Source organism: Pelophylax lessonae (assembly GCF_965119305.1).
Source record: "Pelophylax lessonae genome assembly, chromosome: 13".
NCBI classification, from domain to species: domain Eukaryota; kingdom Metazoa; phylum Chordata; class Amphibia; order Anura; family Ranidae; genus Pelophylax; species Pelophylax lessonae.
In genome coordinates, this window is record NC_138780.1 from 36195262 (window position 1) to 36221198 (window position 25937).

Below are 25937 nucleotides of genomic sequence, written 5' to 3' on the forward strand. Positions count from 1 at the left end.
TGTATCTGGAATTTGCAAAGGCCTTTGACACCATTCCCCACAAACGCTTACTGTACAAACTAAGGAAGGTAGGTATGGACCATAGGGTGAGTACCTGGATAGAGAACTGGCTCCAGGGGAGAGTGCAAAGGGTGGTGATTAATGGGGAGTACTCGGATTGGGCGGGTGTGGAAAGTGGGGTCCCCCAAGGTTCTGTCCTGGGGCCAATCCTGTTTAATATATTCATAAATGATCTAGAGGAGGCGATATCTAGAACAATCTCAGTATTTGCGGATGATACCAAACTAAGCATGCCAATATCTTCTATGCAGGATGTGGAAACCTTACAAGCGGACCTGAACAAAATAATGGGGTGGGCAACTACATGGCAGATGAGGTTTAATGTTGAAAAATGTAAAGTAATGCACTTGGGGGCCAGAAACCAGAAATGAAGCTACTCACTAGGGGGGGGGGGGACCTCTGGGTCTAGGATGGAAAAGGACCTGAGGGTACTGGTAGACAACAGGTTTGGCAATGGCATGCAATGCCAAGCCGCTGCAAGCAAAGCCAACGGAATACTGGGATGTATAAAAAAGGGGATTTTCCCTCTCTACAAGACTCTGGTCCGGCCACATCTGGAGTATGCTGTCCAGTTCTGGGCACCGGTCCTCAGGAAGGATGTGCTAGAACTGGAGAGAGTCCAGAGAAGGGCAACAAAAAAAATTAGGGGAATGGAGGACATCCGCTATGAGGAAAGACTACAAACACTGAACTTATTCTCTCTGGATAAGAGACGATTGAGGGGGGGATATGATATCAATGTACAAATACTGTACTGGCGACCCTAGCATAAGGAACAAACTATTCAGAGAAAGGGAATACAATAAGACACGTGGCCACTCACTAAAACTAGAGGAAAGGCGGTTTAACCTTAAAGTACGTAGGGGGGTTCTTCACTGTAAGAGCAGTAAGGATGTGGAATTCTCTTCCGCAAACAGTCCTATCAGCAGGGAGAATCAATAGTTTCAAAAAACTATTAGATGGGCACCTTAAAGACCACAACATAAAGCGGTATACAATGTACTGTTAACAACAAACACACACATCATAGGTTGAACTGGATGGACTGATGTCTTTTTTCAACCTCACAAACTATGTACCATGCTTGTTCTTTTTTCTATATGTTTATTACTGTGCTGCTTTTCCCCACGCTCTGTAAAAATCCTCTTTTCATCAAAAAAAGCAGCGGTCATGTTACTGCTCTAGATAAATTCAACAAAAAGCCAGCAACTCTGTGCTTCTTCTCAAAAGATCCTTTATTGATGCACAGCAGCAAATACAATGTCCATATATGCTAACGCGTTTCTGCCTCAGCCCTCCTCATAGCATGCTATGAGGAAGGCTGATGCCGAAACGCGTTAGCATCTATGGACATTCGTTTTGCTGTTGTGCATCAATAAAGGATTTTTTAAGAAGAAGCACCAAGTTTACGGCTTTTTTTGGATTTATCTACAGTGGACTGGTTGGCGTGAGCACCCGAACTCTGTCTTCACATCATTTATATGGTGGTAGAGCTTAGGTGAGTGTTCTATATATATCTTCATGTTACTGCTCTGTTTACACAAGAGGGAAAAGGAAAAGTGATCATAGCGCAGCTGACCTTGCAAAACAATACCATCCCTTCTCAAGTACAGAAGTGGCTAAAGCTATCTGGCCTCCAAGATCCTCCTCTCTTCCCAAGATAGCTACTGAAATTGTGAGAGAATTTTGTGTCAAAACTAGTCACAGGCTCTACCAAGATGGTGTTTGTAGCCCATTTCAGAGGAGTCCTATGTTAAGCTCCCTGTAGTGCTACAGTAAGCCGTGGTCATGTTACCGCTCTGTTTACACTAGAACGAAAAGGAGAAGTTATTATAGCGCAGCTGACCTTAAAAAGCAATACCATCCAATCTCAAGTACAGAAGTTGCCACCCCTATTCACCTTCCTACAACATGCTGGCAGATCCCAGGTTTTCTGAGATATCATTGTGCATTCTTTTTTTAATACAGGTCTATATTATTACGTATTTGAGTATTATGGATTACATGAATTTGACTTCTCCATTTCAGTTTATCCTCATTGGATTGTCCACAAATAGTTATCTACAGAGTGTATATTTTGTTATATTTTTAATAATGTACATAGCCACAGTTGTAGGTAATGCCCTTATCATCATAGTGGTCAGAGTTGACAGCAGACTTCATACCGCTATGTACTTTTTCCTTAGTAATCTTTCATTCATTGACCTCTGCTTTTCTTCTGCCATTGTGCCAAAACTCTTAATTATTACCTTAGCCAAAGACAAGAGTATTTCTTTTCTAGGCTGTGCAACTCAAATGTATTTCCACTTGGCTTTAGGAGGAACTGAATGTGTAATTTTGTCCATCATGGCTTTTGATAGGTACGTGGCCATCTGCAATCCCTTACGGTACAACACTATCATGAGCAAGCATATCTGTATTCAATTGGCAGTTGGCACATGGTGCGCTAACTTTCTGAACTCCATCTCTCATGCTTTCTTCACTTTCCAGCTGCCATACTGTCGGTCAAATCATGTTGACCACTACTTTTGTGAAATGCCCCCTCTTTTGCGGTTGTCTTGCAAAGATACTTTAATGAACGAAATAGCTGTATATGTTTCTGGGGGACTTGTTGCCATTTGTGCTTTTGCTTTGACTCTTATGTCTTATGTCCAAATTATTTCCACCGTCCTGAAGATCCGGTCCACTGAAGGAAGACACAAAGCTTTCTCTACCTGCGCCTCCCACCTTGCTGTAGTTTGTCTATACTACGGAGCAATTTCCTTCATCTACATGCGACCTCGAAACAGCTATTCACCAAAGAAAGACAGGGCCGTGTCAATCCTTTATACAGTAGTGACTCCAATGGTGAACCCCATGATTTATAGCATAAGGAACAAGGAGGTCAAAGGAAGTTTGAAAAGAATGATTCTTACAAAAATAAAGTCTTAATTTTTATCTATAGGTGCCAAATAAATGCTAGGCTTTAAAACAGTGTTTTTTATTTGGAAAGCAAAATGCCTTTGTATGACTTATTATTAATATTATTTTGATTGATAATAAAATATATTTTTATGCGTCTGTAGTACTGTAGTACAGACACCGGCCTGTAATTTTCCTGGGCTAATAGGCTTCTTTTTAGTCCTTTAAGGGCTACAATATGTATTAATTCTATCACAGCGTTTAAGCCTTCCTACAGTAAAAGTTTGTATTGAATGATTTTTGTAGTGCAGATTGTGTGGACAACTGAACATGACCTCAGCAGAGGGATAACTATGGTTATAGCAGGCTACAATGCTGCAATATGGCCAAAGTCTCAATGGTTGGTTTTAGGTTGCCTACTGTTTGTTATATTAAAAACAGCAAAAGTGTTGAAGCTCTGTACTGTAATGTATTTCCCTGTACCTTATGCAGAAGAAATCAATAAACTCATATTGATCTAAAAACATCAAAATAAGATCTTGCTTAAGAAGAAAGGGGGAGGAAGGAAAGCCAGAAAATACCAATCATTTATAAAGAACAAGTAAACATGTCTGTAAAAAGTAAATTTTTTTTTACTATCAAACCAATACTTAAAATGAAGAGAGGACATTAGAGCAAATTGTCCATCTGTATAGGTTAACACAGCACACTAATGGCGCTTTTCCACTGCATGGTACGGATCGGTTTAGCTCGGTTTGGCGCTTTTCCACTGCATGGTACGGGTCAGAACTGTTCGGTACGGTTTGGTACAGCAACGCTTTTCCACTACATGGTACGGCGTCGGTTAAACAGTACCACCTCGGCTAGGGTTCCAAGCAGGTCGTACCGATACCATATCGCACAATCCTTTTCATGCAGCATTGATTGTTTGTCACTACTAGCCACTGATTGGTCAGAGAATCGTTGTAATCCCACCCACTTACTACTAAGTACTACAACAGTGGAAAAGCAAACCAAGCCGAGTAGAGCCTATACAGTGCTAAAGATTCCAACTCGTACCACGCAGTGGAAAAGCAAACTGAGCCGAGCTGGGTCAAGCAGTGCCGAGTGGAGCCGAGCCGGTACTTGCAGTGGAAAAGTGCCAATATAGTACTACACAGATTTAAAATGACCCCTGAAAAAAGAGAGGGGATTCCCAACCATACTGATGTGTAACATTCTTTAGGTGAAATCAAGATGATAATATTTCACCAGAGTTGAGTACTGATATTCCTCTACATGTTTCACAGGACAAACCTGCTTCCTCAGGAGGATATATATAACAGTTACTCTAGAAGACACAAAATCATGGTTAAGTAGATTGTATCATAAGAGCATAAAACATATTACAGTCTTACATTACACATATTATCATAATAATGGTATTGACTCTTACCAGCAACACATGCAATGTTGAGTTTAGTGGATAACCACTATGGATGTCTCAAGGCACAAAACCACCCCCCCCCCCCCCCAGGCGGGCATGGAGGAAGGTAGAAAATATTTAAGGCCTAAAAAAATAGAGTAATGAAAATAAATGACTTTACAGGCATCAAATATGCATCTGTGTAGCCATAAGAATATTTTGGATTATTAGCCAACCTTAAAGCGGAGTTCCGGCCTCGGAAACTATTTTTCACTAAAAATACCCCCGGGACAGTCAGGGCTAGAGCATTCTACAATGAATAGCCTCTTAAATGTCCCGGGTCGTACTTACCTTTTAGAAGAAATACTTACCTTGAAAATTTTTTCTCCAGCGCTGCCATCTCAGGTGTGGGCAGCTGAAGCCAGTGTGTCCTCTTCTGCGTCCTCTTCGGTCCCACAATGCCCTGCACCGGCCCCGCTCGTCAGTTCCGGGGCAGGCACGTCATCCCTGCACAGCTTCTGGGCATACCCAGAAGCTGTTTAGCAGGGAATGACGCGCCTGCCCCGGAACTGACGAGCGGGGCCTGTGCAGGCGCATTGATTCCTGGGAGCAATGACGTTCAGCTTCCAGGAATCAATGCAAGCAGGAAGTGATGGCGCGGGTCGCGGCCACAGAGGGAGGAAGTGGAAGAAAGGTGAGTATATTTTCTTCAATATCAAGGTAATTCATTTTAAAAAAAAATCTGGACTATCCATTTCTTTTTTAGGTGACACTGAGCAAGCGGATGGCCCAAAGTGGATTTTGAGGCCGGAACTCCGCTTTAAACAGTCCCAGACACTGCAAAATGGAGGAGCATGGATGATACCAGATACAGAGATATGAGAAACCCAAAAAAGGGGGGACACAGCTGAAAAGCCGTCCTACAGATCCATATTATATGTCCACAGGTAAATAGGCATATGGAAATTATTCCCAGGTCAGGGCAAGTTATTCCATCTGTAATATAGGTATGGGTAACAGTATGTGATAACATTGGCCCAAATAACTATAGGCAACGCCATAGAGTTAAGGATATATCAAAATTCCAAAAGGCAAAAGCCCCCAATAAAGATCAGAACTTTATAACACCACTCTGTATGCATCACGTTCCTCCAAGGGATGTGTCTGTGGCAAGCAGGCAAGGCACCTGCTTATATATGCCCAACCCAGAACCCCTACTGTGCTGACCACACAGCTGGGAACTTCTGGGTCAGATGTGCTATTCGCCGCTCGGGAACCGAGGCGGCCAGCATTAGCGGGGAACAAACCCCGCCCAGCACGTCACATGTCCGCCGGGGAAAGAAATGACCATAGAAACAACCAATATCCACATCAAATGACAGTGCATGTGTGTAGGTTTACAATCAATGAGTCAACATACGGCATATAACTATGTCACGTAGCTTAACATATATAGGCAAAAATACAGGTAAAAATAAATAGACAGGGAAAAGAAGATATAGCGGCACATACAAATAAAAGTTATACATATACAAAAATATATTCAAAATATATACCAAACAAGCTTCCAATTGTAAAGGGTTGTTGAATATAGCTTATTAACACAATATCACAAGAAAAGAGAGAAAGAAATTCAAAAAAGGTAAAAAATTGGGGTCTGCTGACTAGGTGGGCCAATTTTTGGCCTTTTTTGAATTTCTTTCTGAATAATAAGGTGTTCTGTGTTTATACTTAGGATAATGTGTAATTGTGTATTTTGTTTTAGCCTTGGTGCCTGCAGTCTGGTCTTTCATAGTTTAAGTGCGTTGAGTTAATTAGCATGTTAACCACTTTAAGACCAGAAGATTTTTCTACTTAATGACCAGGCCCTATTTTGCGATTCGGCACTGCGTGATTTGAACGGACAATTGCGCGGTCATGCGATGCTATACCCAAACAAAATTGATGCCCTTTTTTTCCTACAAATAGAGCTTTCTTTTGGTGGTATTTGATCACCTGTGCGATTTTTATTTTTTGCGCTATAAACAAAAAAAGAGCGACAATTTTGAAAAAAAACACAATTTTTTTCACATTGTGCTATATACATTCCCCAAAAAAATATGTAAAAATCAAAATTTTTTTAACATTTTAGGCCAATTTATTTTCTGATACACATTTTTGGTAAAAAAAATTGCAATAAGCGTATTTTGATTGGTTTGCATAAAAGTTATTGCATTTACTAACTACAGGAAAGATTTATGTCATTTTTATTGTTTTTTTTTTTTACTAGTAATGGCGGCAATTTGCGATTTTTTGCGGGAGTGCGACATTGCGGCGGACAGATCAGACCCCTAACTGACATTTTTGGGGGTACCAGTGACATTACTACAGTAATCAGTGCTATAAATATGCACTGTTACTGTAATAATGCCATTGGCAGGGAAGGGGTTAATACTATGGGTGATCAAGGGTTTAAATGTAAGCCTAGGGGAGTGATTCTAACTGTGGGGGGGTTGGACTTGTGAGATGACCATAGAGACATACGATCCTATATAGCAGGATCGCTTGGTCTCTGTGATCAAGTCAGGGAGAAGGATGGGCGGCTTTGTTTACATCAGCCATCTGTCCTTCTCTGTCAGTGGGGAGAGATCGCCGTTGTCAGGTGGCCATCGGAGCCGCCTGAAACTCGCGGCGCGGGATCGCCCCCTAGCTCCTCCTAGGTGAGCGCCGTACACGTACGGGGCTTTGCCTGGGAGAGCCAGCCTGCCGCAGTACATCTGCGGCGGCTGGACGTAAAGTGGTTAATGATAACCTTATCTAGATGGGATTAGCCATGAGTCAGCTGTACCTTGTTATCTAACTGATGTTTTGGGTAAATATTTGGGTCATTGTTCATGTAGTGACTGACATACTTCTCAAGTGTATAAAAGTCTGTTTCTTGTTCAATAAAGCAGAAGCTTCCAGTACAAGCTAAGTTGTCGGCTAGCTTTGTATGGGGCAGCTGGGAAAATCTGAAATTTATGTTCATGATTGGGAGGAAGCCATATACTGACGGAAGTCCACAAGTACAGTGTGGGTCAAAGTTCCGTTACACTAGGTCTCATAAATTGCTTCCATTTGATGAACTTCAGAGTAATTTTGACCTACCTTGCCGGGTGTTCCATGGATATCTGCAGATTCGCCATTATGCTCAAACCATAACCCCAACTCTACAATTTTCACCTCTCTTACCTTTTGAACGCCTGATCTTGGCACCACAAGGAAAGGCCTAATCTCTGAAATATACCAGATATTGAACTCTTGTCCCATCCAAGATTGAGGTAAACACTCGTAAATGCTCCGATGGGAGACAGTATTAGGTGAGGAGATTCCCTTCCAGACATGGCAGACGATCTGGTCTCCGGCAGCTAAGATTTCCCTATGTACTCTGTATAAGGAAAAAACCTATAAAATTCTCTACTTTTGGTACCTGATGCCGGATGTACTCCAGGCTATCTATCCCACCAACTCTGATCGAAGCTGGCGCTGCCTCAAGGATAGGGGTACTCTCCTCCATATATATTGGACCTGCCTGCTAATAACCCCTTTTTGGCCTTCAGTGCAACAGTTACTGGGTAACTTGTTTTTTTTAACTTTGGGTTATCTATCCCATGGTCATCGAAATTCTACCTCTTGGGACTGACCCCCCTTCAACTCCCTAAACCCCACAAAAAGTTGCTGCATCATATTCTTACGGCTGCACACTGCCTTGTAGCTTTGCACTGGAAAAAAACACTTCCCCCCCTCCACCAGAGACCCTCTATACCAGGGTTAAGGACGTAGAATTGATGGAGAAACTAACTGCCAGGATACGAGACACAGTGGAAACTCGCAACCCTGTTTGAGAACTATGGCATCTTCGGGAGGACCCACCCTGAACTCCCTTCCCCCCGTTTTTCTCTCTCCTTCTTGGTGAGTTGTAATATGGATCCCTACCCTTTTTTTCCCCTTTTTTTCTTCTTTCTTTACTCGTTCCACCTTTACCTCTTATATTTTTCTTTGAGTTTTGTTGAGACTACACATACCCATACACGATGGTTGCCACTGCATTGGCTATTTCAATTGTCTATATTATATCTTTGTGCACAAATACCCGCTATGAACATTGACCTTATGTCATTCAATTTTTTTTGCTTTATTCTTTTTTTTTTATTCTTTGTTCTCAACAAAAAAATAATTATTAAAATTATTACTTGAAAAAAAAAATAAATAAATGAATAAATCAATCAATGGAAGCAGAATCTGTCAAATCAAAACTACAGTAAACCCCCCTCCATCACGGGGGTTACGTTCCAGACCCATCCGAAATAAGTGAAAATCCACAAAATAGAAATACCCTATTTAAATACACCCTAGGCATGTTATAACTTTTACGGTACTTTTAAAAGCATTTTAAGGTCTTTAAACACACTTTTAAAACAATACAAACATATTTAAACACATGAAAGATATTGAGAGAGAGAGCAAGAGCAACGGAAAACACAAAAAATATTTAATTAATAATTAATTAATTAATATAATAACATTAATAGATCTTACAGAAAAAAAATGCGAAATACCGGGACCGCGAAAGCTGAACCGGAATATAACGGTGTTTACTGTACCAATTTTAGAGGCTTTAAAAAACATACAGCATGGGTATGAGGGTTAGACACTGTCCAGTACAATAAAACAATTTTTTAAAATCCTATTTAGGAGGAAGCAGTGATTTTTTAAATGCTTGAAGTGAAACATTAAATAACACAATTCCTTACAATAACAATTAAAAAAAAATGTTGTTTTAAATTGCCAGCATTAATATTTCCCTTCTCTCTTTTTTTTTTTTTTTTTTTAAAGGCACACAGACTTTTTCAAAGGCCTTCCTTAAGAGTCAGTGTGAACTGTCAATACGGATATGAATCGGATTGCATAGTCCAGGGCTCAAAATTTCAAATCCTGGGCTACTAGCCAGGCCTTAAGAGTTACTTGCCACCAGTTGCCCTTACCCTGCCCTGACCCTAATTCCGCCCCTAAACACGCCCTCATAAATTATCATATTTTATTTTGATCATACATAGTACAGGAGAGGGCCAGAGACTGCAGACATGGTAAAGGAGGGGGCAAGAGACTGCAGACATGGTACAGGTGGGGGCCAGAGACTGCAGACATGGTACAGGAGGGGGCAAGAGACTGCAAACATGGCACAGGAGAGGGCCAGAGACTGCAGACATGGTACAGGAGAGGGCCAGAGACTGCAGACATGGTACAGGAGACAGTCAGAGAGACTGCAGACATGGTACAGGAGACAGTCAGAGAGACTGCAGAAATGGTATGGGAGACAGTCAGAGAGACTGCAGACATGGTACGGGAGACAGTCAGAGAGACTGCAAACATGGTACGGGAGACAGTCAGAGAGACTGTAGACATGGTACGGGAGACAGTCAGAGAGACTACAGACATGGTACAGGAGACAGTCAGCGAGACTGCAGACATGGTACAGGAAACAGTCAGAGACTGGAGAGATGGTGCAGGAGACAGTCAGAGACTGTAGACATGGTGCAGGTACTGTGGAGATAGATTCTTCCCCCCTTTACATTTCTGTAGAGGGGGAGATGTAGCAGATCAGTGTACACAGCTCTAGGACCTGGGCGAACATGTCCTCCCTCTAGAATATACCTGTTCAGTGTGATCCCTGTTTCCTTCCCCCTCCTCTGTGTGCGGGCATGGCCAGATCCAGACTCCTCTGTTTACTCCCCACCCCCCCCCCCCGACCCTTACTCACGTCATCAGCAGTGTCCCTCCCGATCCAGACAGCACACAGATCCCCTCATACTCACAGCCAGTCAGCTCAGCAGTGTCCCAGTCCAGACAGCAAGTTCTCTCACTCTCTCACTCAGCGACGGCGTCCTCCTGTGTAGCAGTAGCAGCAACATCCTCATGTGTAGTAGCAGCAGGGAGACAATGGAAAGATAGTCTGGGCGGGCTTAGGCAGGAAGCAGATAGTGATGCCCAAGCACCGCCCCTATGACGTCCACTCACAGGACGGCATCCAATCACAGGGTGGCAATCGGAGTGGCAGTGTTTGGGGCGCATCGCTCTGCTTTAGACGACACTCTAAAGGGCCACCAATCAGCATACCAAAAACTGGCACATGATGACAAATCCCCCACCCCTCTCCATAGCAGAAGTGTGTCCGGCGCCCCACTACCATTAAAGGAACACGTTTTTCGTTTTTTTTTTGCTGATGCTACGGTGACTAGCCTGCGCCCCCTATTGATCAGCCGCCACTGGGTTTAATGTTGATAAATGTAAAGTTATGCACTTGGGGGCTAGGAATATGCATGCATCATACATACCAGGGGGAGTACAACTGGGGGAATCAATGGTGGAGAAAGATGGGGGTGTTCTGGTAGATCATAAGCTTAATATTAGCATGCAATGCAGAGGAGCAGTTTCCAAAGTGAGCAAAATCCTTAGAAACATAGAAACATAGAATGTGTCGGCAGATAAGAACCATTTGGCCCATCTAGTCTGCCCAATATATCTGAATCCTATGAATAGTCCCTGGCCCTTTCTTATATGAAGGATAGCCTTATGCCTATCCCATGCATGCTTAAACTCCTTCACTGTATTTGCAGCTACCACTTCTGCAGGAAGGTTATTCCATGCATCCACTACTCTCTCAGTAAAGTAATACTTCCTCATATTACTTTTAAACCTTTGCCCCTCTAATTTAAAACTGTGTCCTCTTGTGGTAGTTTTTCTTCTTTTAAATATGCTCTCCTCCTTTACCGAGTTGATTCCCTTTATGTATTTAAAAGTTTCTATCATATCCCCTCTGTCTCTTCTTTCCTTCCTTGTATTAACAGAGGCATGGACCCCAGAGAGAGAGAGATATAATTTTGCCCCTGTATAAATCATTAGTAAGACCTCATCTGGAATATGGAGTTCAGTTTTGGGCACTAGTTCTCAAAAAGGATATCTGGAAACTGGAGAAAGTGCAGAGAAAGGCAACCAAACTGATAAGAGGCATGGAGGAGCTCAGCTATGAGGAAAAATTAGAAGAACTGAATTTATTCTCTCTTGAGAAGAGGAGATTGAGGGGGGATATAATCAACATCGATAAATACATAAGGGGTCCATATAGTGAACTTGGTGTTGAGTTATTCATTTTAAGGTAATCATAGAGGACAAGGGAGCACTCTTTACATCTGGAAGAAAAAAGATTTAATCTCCAAATACGGAAATGTTTCTTCACAGTAAGAGATGCAAGAATGTGGAAAAGACTCCCTCAAGAATTGGTTCTGTTCAGCTCAGTAGATTGCTTTGAAAAAGGCATGGATTATTTTCTAAATGTACATAATATAATTGGATACTATTATGTATAGGTAAAGTTGATCCAGTGAATATCCAATTGCCTTTTTGGAGATCGGGAATGACTTTTTCCCCTGCTGGAGCGGATTGGATTATGCTTTACTGGGTTTTTTTTTTTTTTTGCCTTCCTCTGGATCAACTGTGGGTAAAGGATTGTGTAAATAGGATTGTATATATTTTTTTCCTTTTATTGGATGAACTAGATGGATGTGTGTCTTTTTTCTTTGAAAGTATTTTTATTGAGTTTTTCAAATACAGTAAATAAGCAGCGTACATAAACATATGAAAACCATATTTGCAATGCGATTGACGTACATTGAAGTATAAAGATAAATGCCTATAAGCACTGTTAGTATCACAGTGATTGCAAGGACCCACAATATAGAATGAACTTTCGTATCTTGAACAATAACACATTGAAACCATATGAACCTGTTTGTCCAGGGAAGGAGGAGAGGGGGCACGTATCTGTCATTTGCAACCTCTATAGTGGTCAACGCCACCGGGAAAGGACGCCCCATAAGGGAACATACTGCGTCCTCCCTTCAAACGCCCACTCCCTCTCCCCCCCCCCCCCAAGGACCCCAGCAACTTTAACAATACTGCAGACAATCATTAGAAATCATTGGGGGCCATGATACCCTACATAAGTGGTCCATATGGACCACCTGGAGTGAAATTGTTGTAGCTTGAAGGCCTGTAAGACCAGGGTCTTCTCATACACACACGACTCCCCTACTATTTGGATGACCTACCTCCGAGTTGGGGGGTCGGCACACTTCCACTTACGTGCTATGGACAACCTAGCAGCGAACAAGATATTCTGGACCACCGTCCTATATTGGGGTGGGTATTTGTCCATATTCACACCCAAAATCGCCTGTTCAACTGAAATTTTGTTAAGTATCCCGGTGACTTCTGCTATCAATGTGGAAATGGAGGCCCAGAAGCTTCTCAGGGAAATGCACGTCCACAAAACATGAAGTAGAGTGCCAACCTGCCCGCACTGTCTCCAGCATAAATTAGATGTTTCTGGATAGAATTTAGCAATGGTGTAAGGTGTCTTGTACCACCTAAGGTGAATTTTCAGCAATCCCTCTCTAAAGTTGGAGCATTTGGTATGGGTAAGCGTATGTTTATAGGCTCTCAACCATTGCTCCTCCGTAAAAACCTGACCAATTTCGCCCTCCCATTTTATGTGGTATGTGTTTTTTTGGAAGGTTTTCTTGTTGTGCAGGGAGATGTAGAATTTGCCTATACCTTTCTGCCGCACATTAGTTCCAAAACAGAGGGCATAGATCTGTTCCGGGAAAGGAATGCGTGTCGATGACATAGATGAAATCAAGTGTGATACCCGGATAAGTGTGAGGTATTCCTTGGCAAATGACGGAAATTTGTCGCACCATAAGGAAAAGGAAAAACCCTGGGGACCCTGTGCGATGTCTCGGATTGTCCTAAGTCCAAAAGAGGACCAATGCGCCACGTTTAAGTCTGGGGAGAGGAAGGAGAGAGCAGTCAGTGGCACAGGAACTTCCACCCTCTCAGCTTGCGCGGTGCTATGTGTGTAAAAGTATTGCCACGCCAGTACTGTAGCTGAGATGGTGGGATGGCCCGTACGGAAACTACATTTAGAAAAGGGGATACTGAGTATGAGATCAGCAAGAGAGCCCTGTATCACCTCCGACTGCTCAATCTGTCTCCAATTGGGTGCCTGAGTCGGATGCAGCCAATAGAGGGACTGGGAAAGGATAGCAGCCATATGGTAGTCCCGTACATCCGGAATCCCCATACCTCCCACCGTGGGGTGCTGGACCAAATATCTATGGGCGCAACGAGGCTTCTTCTCGTCCCATATGAATTTAGATACCAAAGATTGAACCGTACGGTAAAATGATAAGGGGATTTTAATGGGGAGAGCTCTTAGCAGGTATAAAAGTTTCGGAAACGTCAGCATTTTGAACGCTGCATTCCTTCCTGACCATGAAAGATAGTATTTGCCCAATCTAGTCAGTTCGTGCGTTAAAGTGTCAAGGAAAGGAGCAAAATTGGCCTTGAAGAGATCCCCAATCCTGTTTGTGAGCTTGATACCTAGATAGTCAATGTGACCACTACCCCACTGAAATGGAACTATACTCTGAATATGTTGTGTGAGATCAGCTGATATGTGAACGCCTAACATGTTCGATTTGGTTTCATTAACCTTGTAGTATGAGACAGAGCTAAATTCCCTGAGAACCTCCTGGGCCGCTGGTAATGATGATAAGGGAGAGGTCAGAGACAAAATAACATCGTCCGCAAACAACGATATCTTGTTGGAGGAACCTCTAATGTCTATGCCCCGAATACCTGGATGAGTTCTGATACGTTCCGCAAATGGCTCCATTAGGAGAACAAACACCAAAGGTGACAATGGGCACCCCTGGCGGGTACCGTTTGTTATTGCAAATTTTGTGGAGAACAGACCCTCTGTATAGACATATGCCGAAGGAGCCGTGTACAAGGCCAACACAGCATCCAGTATCTCACCCACCATGCCGAAACGTTGTAGAACTTTTCGCAGATATCCCCAGTGTATCCTGTCAAAGGCCTTCTCGGCGTCAAGGGACAGGAACACTGTAGGAGTATGAGTAGATTCGGCATGGTGGATGAGATTCAACATCCTTCTTGTGGCATCGGTCGCTTTGTGGCCCGTGACAAACCCCACCTGGTCTTGCCGAATGAGGTTTGGTAGAAACTTAGAAATGCGGGTAGCCAATATTTTCGCGTAGACCTTCAGGTCCACATTGAGTAAAGATATGGGCCTGAAATTCTTCGCACAATCCGGGGGTTTCCCCGGTTTGGGTAGTGTTACCACTGTAGCCTCCAGCATCTCTGGAGGAAAGGAAGCAGAGGAGGCAGCCCCGTGAAACACCCTTCGCAATCTAGGGGCCAGAAGATGCATGTATTTTTTGTAGTACTCCGAAGAGAACCCGTCAGGGCCCGGAGCCTTGTTAAGGGGCAAGGACTGGATCGCCCTAGTGACTTCGAAGTCAGTGATCGGGAGATTTAATTCCGCCACTTCTGCCGGTCTTAATGCAGGAAGGGAGACCGAATCCAAGAAACTGTCAATGATCTCAGGAGATGGTTGGGGTGTGGACTGGTCATCCTTTAAGTTATAAAGCGAGCCATAATAGTGGCTGAAGGCGTCGGCAATGTCTTTAGGATTCGTTAAAGACAGTCCGGTAGAATGATGCGTCAATTTAGAGATACGTTGACGAGCATGAACGTCCTTCACATGGGTAGCCAATAATTTACCGGCTTTGTTGCCATGCGCATAAAAATTTGCCTTAAGCCTACGAACATTAGCTTGATGTTGTCCAATCAAGAGAGAACGTAGGTCATTTTGAGCTTGAGTCAACTGGTTACTAACGTCTGGGAGTGGGTTAGTTTTATTGGTCTGTTCTAGGGTTCGGATCAGGTTCAACAGATCCTCCATACGCTGCCTCCTCTGCCTCCGTATAGCGGCACTCTTAGACATCAAGATACCTCGCATAAATGCTTTATGGGCATTCCAGATATTGAAAGGACACACCTCTCCGCTGTCATTAAACTTGAAGAATTCCTCCAGGGCCGCATGGACCTCAGAGGAAGTCCCCGGGTCACAAAATATATGAACATCATTTTTCCATCTGTTGGCCCTCGTTGTAAAAGCCCGAGGACCGACAGTTATGGAAACAGGAGCGTGGTCCGACCACGTTATTTGGCCTATAGAAGAGTCCACAATTTTTTGTAGTAAGAATTTGTCGGTGAAGAACATGTCTATGCGGGAGTAAGAGCAGTGGACCTTTGAAAAGAACGAATAGTCCTTCTCTGTAGAATGGTAACAGCGCCATACATCCTGTAAGCCTGTGGCTGATAGGAAGCCCGCAAGATCTGGTCTGCGGGGACACTTCCGGGGTCTCCCAGAAACGTCTTGACGCAGGTTTGCGACCATGTTCATGTCCCCCCCAAAGATCACGTGGCCCCTGATATCCACCTTGAGACGTTTCCAAAGTTTACGCAGATAGGTAAGTTGTTTCACATTTGGGGCGTACACATTAAGGATGGAGTACTCAATATTGTTGAGTTCACAGTGTAAAAGAATGAAACGGCCATCTGGATCCGATATATGGGAGAGATATTTGTAGGCCACAGAGTTCTTTATAAGAATGGCCACTCCCCCCTTTTTCTTGGGGCCATTAGCAAAGTATGCATGAGGGAACTGTTTGTTTGTGAGTCTAGGAGGAGCTGCAGCACAAAAATGGGTCTCGTGGATGAGCATAACATCACATCCCTGGGACTTGATCTCCCTCCATAACATATGACGTTTACCAGGGCTATTCAATCCATGCACGTTCAGGGAGGTTAGTTTGAAGGCCATGGTGAAGTGGTATAGTAGAGTTCGTTGGTAGGAGTCCAGTTGTAGGGACTATGTCACCACCAAGGAAGGGCAAAAAGAAAGTGTATAAAACCTTACCCGAGATCGCAGAGTCGGGGACAGTGCAAGGTCGTGGCCGACTGGAGGGGTCCGCGTGTGCTGAGAAGTTAACGGTTGGAACTTGAGAGGGTATGGCTGATGAAGCACTCGTTGCTGTGTGTCACAGGTAATGTACAAAAAGAGAAACAATAATAAAAAGGTAACAAAAACAATCTACCAATGACAGTCGTGACAATCAAGTAGGTATTACTGCAATGCCAAGTTCTCTAAGCAAAACAATATGGATATGGCACTGGGCGCAGGAACTCTAACTGCGCCAAACTGTGTTTAAAAAAGGACGATAACCAAGTGGAAATCTGAGCAGTTATCCAACTGCTAACACGGGGAAACTGGTAAAAAAGGGAAAAAGAAAAAAAAAACAAAACACCATTCGTAGCCGAACAGAACACTCGGAGACTGTAGATCAGGCAGTTAGAACATCAGAGGGTCATCTGACATATAGCTGGAAGGGCCCTGTCAGCCCGGCGTCTCATCTTGGTGGGGAGGTTGTCGGAGCCCTGTCAGGAGAATGATCTCCAGGGGGGGTATCATCCTCCAAAATCCCCCACTGGCGCAGGAGCTCAAATCCACGTTCAAGAGAAGAGATCTTGAATTCCTTGTCCCCTCTTGTAACAATGAGGGTGGCAGGATAATTCCAGCGATACTGGATGTGGTGATTCCTGAGAGGTTTAGTGATAGTCACACGGTTTCTCCTGCGGTTCATGGTGTGGGCCGATAAATCTGCGTAAAAGGACAGGCCTTGCATGCTAGCTGGGAGGTCTACCGCCTTTCTTACTCTCGCCATCAATTGTTCTTTCACAGTATAAAAGTGAATTCTTGCAATGGCGTCCCGTGGGTATGCGGCGGGGATATGCTTAGGCTTCGGAAGCCTGTGTATCCTATCAATGGCCAAGTCTCCCAAGGTTGCATCAGGAAGGATTTCCTGCATAAGGGTGGTGAGGAACGCTGCCAGGTCGGGAGGTTTAATAGATTCAGGGATCCCCCTGATTTTCACATTTTCTCCTGGAGCGATCCTCGAGATCCGCCACTTTTGATTTTAGCCACTCCAAGTCATCGTCATGGTCATTGTGAGCATCCACCATGCTATTGAATGTGTCCGCAAATTCACCCATTTTGTTCTCAATGGTGGAGACTCGATCAGCGACAGCAGCGACAGCTGTGTTGCAGCGGGACACCAGTTGCAGCATATCAGAGTGAATTGCAGACCGTAGGGATAGCATCATCTCCTTAAACATGGATGCCATCACGGGATGGTCCCCTGCAGGGATGGCTGCAATGGAGTCATGAAACTCCAGGGTGTCATCTACTGTGATGCCGGGGCTGGAGAGCGGCCTATCATGGAAAGTCTTTTGCTTGGATTTGGCAGGACTGGAAGGCTGTGATTCTGCAGCCGCCTGTGGGGAGAGTCCCGTGGGGTCAGCTTGGGTGCCCGAGAGATGTCTCGGCTGATGCAAATCAGTCCGGTGTGACAGATGGGGTTGCTTATGAGAGGAGTGTGGCGGGCCGGCGCCATCTTGGCTGCGCGGCCTGGTGTTGGGGGAGAAGAAGTCGATCATCTTACCCGGCTTGTGTCGATCTTTCCGCTTGGGTGGCATGTTCCAGTGATGCCCGGGGTTGACAGGAGTGCAGATGAACTATTTTGGAGTGACCCTCTCCGTGGAAATTGCTCCGAACGATCTGCTTAGCAAGGAGCTGTTAGCTCACGCTGCCATCTGCCTTGCTAGCCGGCTCCGCCCCCGATGTGTGTCTTTTTTCAACTAGACTAACTATGAAATGTAATTTGTCAGCAATTTAAACTGTATTTTTTTTTTATTTGCAAATTTGTTAAGAATGTTTAAAACAATGTAACCCTTCCCCCACAATGCATACCAATCCCTTATTCAGAGCCAGTGATGAGCCGAACACTCCCCTGTTCGGTTTGCACTAGAACATTTCGAACAGGGGAAATGTTCTAGCAAACATGCAAACTCCATTACAGTCTATGGGACACATATACATAGTTACATAGTAGTTGAGGTTGAATAAAGACTATAGTCCATCCAGTTCAACCTGTGTAGGTGTGAATCATTTCTCATACCCCTGAATGTTTTGATCCTTGAGGTGTGCGTCCAAGAGTCTTTTAAAAGTAGCCATACTCCCCGCAGAAACTACCATTTGTGGCAGAGAATTCCACAGAATTGTAGTGCTAACTTTAAAGAACCCCCTGCGTAGCCTGAGGTTAAAACGCTTCTCCTCTAAACGCATTGTATGACCTCGTGTCCTCATGCATTCCTTGCGAATAGTTTTTTTTCTATGCTCAGATCACTGTTGAGGTATTTGTAAATCGCTCTCATGTCCCCTCTCAGGCATCTCTTCTCCAGGGAGAATAAATCAAGCACTTCTAAATGCTCTTCGTAATTAAGGTCCTCTAATCCCCTAATAATTTTAGTTGCCCTTCTCTGGACTCTCTCCAGCTCCAACATATCCCTTCTGAGGACTGGCGACATGACAGTCATTTATTCACTGCACCTGAGCAGTGCATTATGGGGCTCTCATGACGTCAGATCCCTATAAAAGAGCTGTCAAACTCAAACAGCTCATTATACACGGGAGGTGTCTTGAGAAGCAGGAGCATCTTTTTTTTTTTTTTCTATTTTTCGGGTGCGGGTGGGCGACGTGATTCCAGATTCCGATAAGCCTCCCCCCCCCCACAGATCCCCACAACCACAGCTCACGATTGTCGGGAAGAGACCCCTGTCCCCATCAACATTGGGACAAGGTGCTTTGGGGTGGGGGGGCAGTCCATACCAGGCCCCAGACCTTAGGGGCCTGGTATGGACTGGGGGGGGGGGATCCCATGCCATTTTTTTCAGCAATACTGACATAAACTGATATAAACTGAAGTGCCTATATATATATATATATATATATATATATATATATATATATATATATATAACGTTGTGGTATACACTGCACTATCTGATCTCAACAAACTGTAAAAAGCAAAAATCTCTCTCCCTACCAGCAATGTATTATTAACTATACTGTACTACACTATCTGTTAAACTCACTACACTCACCCTGAAGGAATTCCACTTACAAATTACCCGCTGGCCAAGGGATTTGAACCCACAACCTCTCAATTCCAAGCCTGGTACTTTACCCCCTAGGCTACCGTCAAGGTCTTAGGCTGAGCATACTCTCCCTGCCTAACTAACTTCTATCTCGGTCTACACACAGTGCACGGCAGCCGACCCTGAGCCATGATTGGCTAAAGGCACCTGCCGTTGACCAATCATGACACAGATGATTTGATTGGCCAACGTATGGAGGTCAGAGTGCACTATGGCTGCGGGAACTCGAAGTTCCCGCGATATGCCCATTTGTTCTTAGGTTCGACTCGAACACGAAGCCCATCCCTAATTGGAGCATATCGCCTAGCTAATCAGGAAAGGAAAGGGACCAACCTGCAGCAACCCCCCTCCTAAACCTTAGCAGCTCACATGCCCTCAACATTGGAGGGTCCTCTGGCAAAACTCCTTGTTCCCATTTTGATAAGGACAAGGACCTCTCTCCACAATCCTGCCTGGTGATTTGGGGGGGGGGGGGGTCTGTGAGTGAAACGCTTACTGAAATCTAGAAGACACTTTTAAAAATAAGGGGGCCCCTGGATACTGCCCTCATGTGAATAAGTAAGGGGTACATAGTACTCCTACTGATTCGCAAACAAAAATGTAATTTAGAAACTTAAAAAAGTAAATGTGCCTAACCGCAAATTCATTGTCAATCATGTTGCCTACCACCCGCTGACTTACCGAAAGAAAAAACCCAATGGGCTAAGCACACACGATCAATCTCAGTTCTACTCATTGCCAAATGACAGCTCCCTGAGCTTTCATAAGCTATATAAGGGAAGTGGTGGAGATAATCATTCATAGACATCATTGTCCACCAGTTCATCTTATCAGTCCCACCTATCAGTACCCATCAGTGCCACCTATCAGTACCCATCAGTGCCGCCTATCAGTGCAGCCTTATCAGTGCCTCCTGATAATTGCCCATCAGTGCCACCTATCAGTGCCCAACAGTGCCATCTCATCAGTACCCATCAATGAAGGAGAAAATTACCTGTTTGCAATTTTATAACAAAATATGAAAAACTTTTTCTTTTTTTTCAAAGTTTTCGGTCTTTTTTTTTTTTTGTTTAGGATAAAATAAAATTAAAAAAAACAGTGCTGATAAAAGGCCACAAAAAGAAAGCTCTATTTGTGTAAAAAAAAAAAAAAAAAATGATAAAAATGTAATTTGGGTACAGTGCTGCATGACCACACAATTGTCATTTAAAGTGTGAAAGTGCTGAAAGCTGAAAATTGGCCTGGGCAGGAAGCAGACATAATTGCCCAGTAAGCAAGGGGTTAATGGGGGGGGGGGCAGTAATACTATTATGTCATGTTGGGTCCTGAATCAGGTCCAAATCAAAATCAAATTAGAATACTATTTTTAACAAAAATTAGTCTTAACATTGCCTTTTCATTTCTTAAATAAATATTGAGTTAAAAAAAAAGTAAGCACTAAAGTAACATTTCAAAATGATTATCTCACAGGACTTAAAATTTCCTTATTCTAATATTCTTAGGGAATAAGCCAATCCTTTATCCACTTAAGCAGGACACTTGGGGCAGACATATACTCTATAAATGTATTACATCTATTAAGAAGGATAGTTATCTCCAGTATATTCTATATCTGCTGCAGTTTATGTACGAGGCCATCAGTAATGCAATCCAGGAGGAAGACATAGCAAGCTGACCACAAAATCATAAATGGCTTCTTATGTATAGGGTTTGGGATTTTAATTTTAAATGGGTCTGAAAATGATTTGGAAAGGAGCTTTAAGCACCGTGGTTGAAATCTGAATTGAATCCTACAGAATCTCCTAGGTTTGCTATTTCCAGAAGTGATTACTTTACATATTTTAGAAACATTTTTGTCTCATACAAATTTAGGTTTTGTCAACTTTCTATTGTGTATAGCCAATAATGAGATTACACAGGTAAAAGATGGAAAGCTGCCCACATTTACCATGCTTTTGATGTTCATTTGTGGTGTTTCTCCTGCAATTTCCTTGTAAAAAAAAAAACAAACATATTTTTCACAAAGACATCATATGGCAGCTACGCGGAATGGCGACTACCAAACATAGAAACATAGAAGAGTGATGTCAGAAAAAGAACAAGTTGTCCATCGAGTTGCACCATTTTTTTTCTCTTTTTTTTTTGTCAAGTTTTTACTTTTTTTGTCTGAGCATAGAGATATGTTTATTTCAAACATGTTTGCACGCACTTACTGCTGACTCACTACGTTTGCTGGAATCTATTCCAATAGCAGATTTCAATTTCTGTATGAACTGCTATTACAGATTTTTCCTCATTTCCTGTAAAACCATTGGCAGCTGGACAGGAGGTCAGGGTAAGTCTCTCCTTAACAGACACTCAGATAACAGTAAAACTCAACATAAACTCAAACTTCCTATCAGGGGCAGACTGGCAACTTTCAGCCCAGGGGGCAAGTGCAAGACAGAGGCCCATGGTGCAGCGACTAAGTCCCCCCTCCCACTCTCCCTCTTCTCACCTTCCTCCTGACCCCCATTCCAGGCTGAAGCTCTGCTCCAGGTACTCTATACTCACCGACCGAATCCGGGTTCCCAACCTGGCCAGCCTGGTCATAACCATATAAAAAAATATGCAAATATGGATGTGATAAAAAAATTCTCATAAACAAGTCAATATGTGTATAGTGCAATCAAGGAACTTCAGCCAGCTTCCTGGAAGAAATATATATAAAGTGCACACAAAAAACTTCAAATTGTGCATATAAATATACAAATAAATAAATAAAGAATAAAGTGAATGAATAAATAAGTGAGCTAATAAATACTGTATAATCCATAACAAAGATAGTCCATGATAAAGAATCCCAAGTGGGGAAAAAAGTGCAAAAAGTGTCAAAATCTGATGTAAATGCGTTCTCAGTGTTCACACATGGGGATCACACCATCTGTGTACCACTGTTTCTGCTAAATAAACTCACCAGATAACGAGCTGGTCAAAAACCAGCAATCACACTTTGTTAATAAATATCTAGCATGATGATCCAATCTCTCATGGTAGTTGCCCAGGGTGGTAGGATGTGGAGTTTGTATGGAGGGGGAAGGAAAAAGAAATGCCCAAATAGTGTAATTCCATAAAAATACTATTTATTTGTAAAACAGATATTGGTTACACTCACATATTGCAGTGTCAACCCGACACTAGGATGCTCGGGTGATACACTTAACACGCTCCGGCTGTCCGAGTCCAAGCCGCGAGTGTGTGTCTAGTCTGTGCAGTGTCCTACTTCGGCGTCCTAAACCCCGCCTTACTAGTTTCGTCATTCGGCGACTTCCTAGGAGCGGCAGGATGCCGAAGGACACCACGCCATCTTAAATAGGGGAAAGCCGCTGACTTCCCCTATTATGCAATACATTTGAGAATATTAAAAAAAACTGCTTTAATTGACTGAAAGAAATTATACAATCAATTCACACATAATAGCACTATGCAAATGCGGATATACCACAACCTGTTTCAAAATAACTTATGCATCCGATTACTGTGTGTCCACGTAAGACACACTCACAAATAGACACACAGTATGTATTAGCCACTTTAAGACCGGAAGATTTTCCACCTTAATGACCAGGCCTTATTTTGCGATTCGGCACTGCGTTAATTTAACGGACAATTGCGCGGTCGTGCGATGCTGTATCCAAACATAATTTACGTCTTTTTTTTCCCCCATAAATAGAGCTTTCTTTTGGTGGTATTTGATCACCTGTGCGATTTTAATTTTTTGCCCTATAAACAAAGAAAGAGCGACAATTTTGAAAAAAACTATATTTTTCACATTCTGCTATATAACATTCCAAAAAAAAAAAAAAACATTAAAAAACCAAATTTTTTAACATTTTAGGCCAATTTGTTTTCTGCTACATATTTTTGGTAAAAAAAAATTGCAATAAGCGTATTTTGATTGGTTTGCGCAAAAGTTATCGCCTCTATTAACTACGGGATTCTGAGGCCACGTGCAAAAATGGGTTATGGTCAGATGAGAATAAAATTTAATTATTTGGTCTCAACACCAAACAATATGTCTGACAGAAATCCAATACAGCTCACCATCCAAATAACACCATTCCTACAGTAAAGCATGGAGGTGGTAATATCCTGTTACGGGAGTGTTTCTTCACAGCAGGAACAGGGGCACCTGTCAGGATAGAAGGAAAAATGGATGGGGCAAAATACCATCAAATTCTTGAGGAAAATGTGCTGCCCTCTGCCAGAAAGTTGTTAGTGGGAAGAAGTGCACAGCAAAAATGACCACACAGCGTTTGAAGAAGAAAGAGGTGAATGTCCTTGCATGGCCTAGTCAGAGGCCAGACTTAAACCACATTGAAAATCTGTGGAATGACTTGAAGACTGCAGTCCACAAATGGTAACCATCAAATTTAACTGAACTTGAGCAGTTCTGCAAAGAAGAGTGGGCAATCATTGCAAAGTCTAGATGAGCAAAGTTAGTTGAGACATATCCCAACAGATTAAAGGCTGTAATTATTGCAAAGGTGGTTCAACAAAATACTGACACAAGGGGGGTGATCCTTTTTCCAACTCAGTGATTTGGTTTTTGCATTTTTTTTAATTTTTTTCTGATATGTTAGTGTTATATCTTTCACTTGGATGTTATAAGTTGCACTTAGTAAAATACAGCTGGATAAAACAAAAACTGAGTCTGTCTTCAGTTCAGGCTGCAAAGCAACAAAATGTAAATATTTTGAAGGGGGTCATTATTTTCTATAGCCACTGTATGCTGCCTTACTTGTTATTACTGTTCAGGAAACATACATAAACTAAGCCGTAGCATTGGCAACTAAATTCAAAGTAAGATATTAAACAAAAGAGAGAAGAGTTAGAGCCGGTTCACACTGCCACAACTTGTCAGGCGACTTGGTCGCCTGACAAGTAGCGCTCCATTCTGTGCAATGGAACCGTTCTAATCAGAGCGACTCAAGTCACTCCGTCTTAGAAAAAGGTTCCTGCACTACTTGGGGGCGACTTCGGGGCGGCTTGCATTGACTTCTATTAGAGAAGTCATTTGCAAGCCATGATGAAGTCATGCTGCACGGACAGCTTCAAAGTCGAGGCGACTTTGAGTCGCCCCAGCGTGAACCAGCTCTAAGTGTTCAGCAATACAACACACATTGAAAATAATGGTGCACTATATAGAATAGTAAAATACATACAACAGAATGGATCCTGGTGTAATACCGGATGCAGTATCTATTTTTTCAAAGAAAAAGTATTTTAGGGACTTAGAAGGGAATTTATACCTGGAAGTCCTTCAGCTCAAAATTCAGACTAGAGCTCCACCCATAACAACCTCCACTAGTCTAGGAAGCATTTCTACAATAATTTGGAGTGTATCTGTTAGAATTTGTGTCCATTCAGCCAAACCATAGTCAGATACTGATATTGTGTATGAAGACCTAGCAACTGGCTTTACAATTAAAGCTAAAGGTTTTCAAAAGTGTTTCTGTCAAAGCTATACGCAGGCCAGTTGAGTTCCTTCTTAACAAACATACCTTTATTGAGCTGACTTTGTGCACATGGGTACAATCATGCTTGAACAGAAAAGGCCCATCCTAAAACTATTACCAAATGCAATGGGACAGGAACTGGGCTTTAAAAGCCTGTGATTGGCCCAGAAACGTCAGTTAAAGCCAATTGAGGGGGCAGGAGTCTGCTAGGAATGTGATTGGAGTGACTACAGGGTCCAGAGGCCAATCAGGAGTGAATACGCCCCCAGGTATAGAACATAGCCCCGCCAACCTCTAGCACTGTAATACAGAGGCTGTGGAAGAGAGTGGAAGCATTTGTGTTTCTCCTGCTGCTTGTAAAGCTCCAGTGTCATTTTGCAATTATCTTCTGCTGTATGGAGCTGTTCTTTTAGTGTGAGGAAAGGGATATGCAGTGTAGTTAGGGTACTATATACCACTATAGTTAGATTCAATAATCTAGTTTTTGTAGGGATACTTTTAAGTGTCAGGGTGACCGTAATGTAGTTTAGGGTGACCGAACTCTGCCATGTTAGGGTGACCGTAGTGAAGTTTAGAGTGACCTGACTCTGCCATGCCAGGGTGACCCCACTATGCAGATTCTGGGTTAGGGGTATATATATATATATATATATATATATATATGTATATATACACACATATATATATATATATATATATATACACACACACACACACATATATATATATATATATATATATACACCCCTATACAGAAGTTCAGATGTCGTGCCTGCCTCCAAACGCCTTCAAAAAACGCCCAAAAAACTCCTGAAACAAAAACGCCCAGGTGTGAAAGGAGGGTAACACCATCCCTGCGCTACTGAAATTCTAAGAAAAATAATCTGTTTTTTTTCTGGTTCTGGACATGCTACAGAGCTGGAACTTCACAGGTACACTTTTTAGACCCCCCAGACACTAAATGCAAAGAAATCTTTTTTTTCAATAATTTTTTCAATAATTGGCTCTCTATCAAAAACGATAATTTTTAAGAACGTTTTTTTGCCTGATTGATAGTCCCTGTGGCATGA

At 42.8% G+C, this 25937-nt stretch overlaps 1 protein-coding gene across 1 annotated transcript; it reads left to right on the plus strand.

Annotated features, from left to right (window-relative positions):
• Positions 1 to 2055: 2055 nt before the first annotated feature.
• LOC309543373 (olfactory receptor 5V1-like) lies at positions 2056 to 2991 on the plus strand (the record flags this gene model as incomplete). Its single annotated transcript, XM_082242845.1, has 1 exon — positions 2056 to 2991. The coding sequence occupies one exon, from the start codon at positions 2056 to 2058 to the stop codon at positions 2989 to 2991; it is 936 nt and encodes a 311-aa protein (XP_082098971.1).
• Positions 2992 to 25937: the final 22946 nt, after the last annotated feature.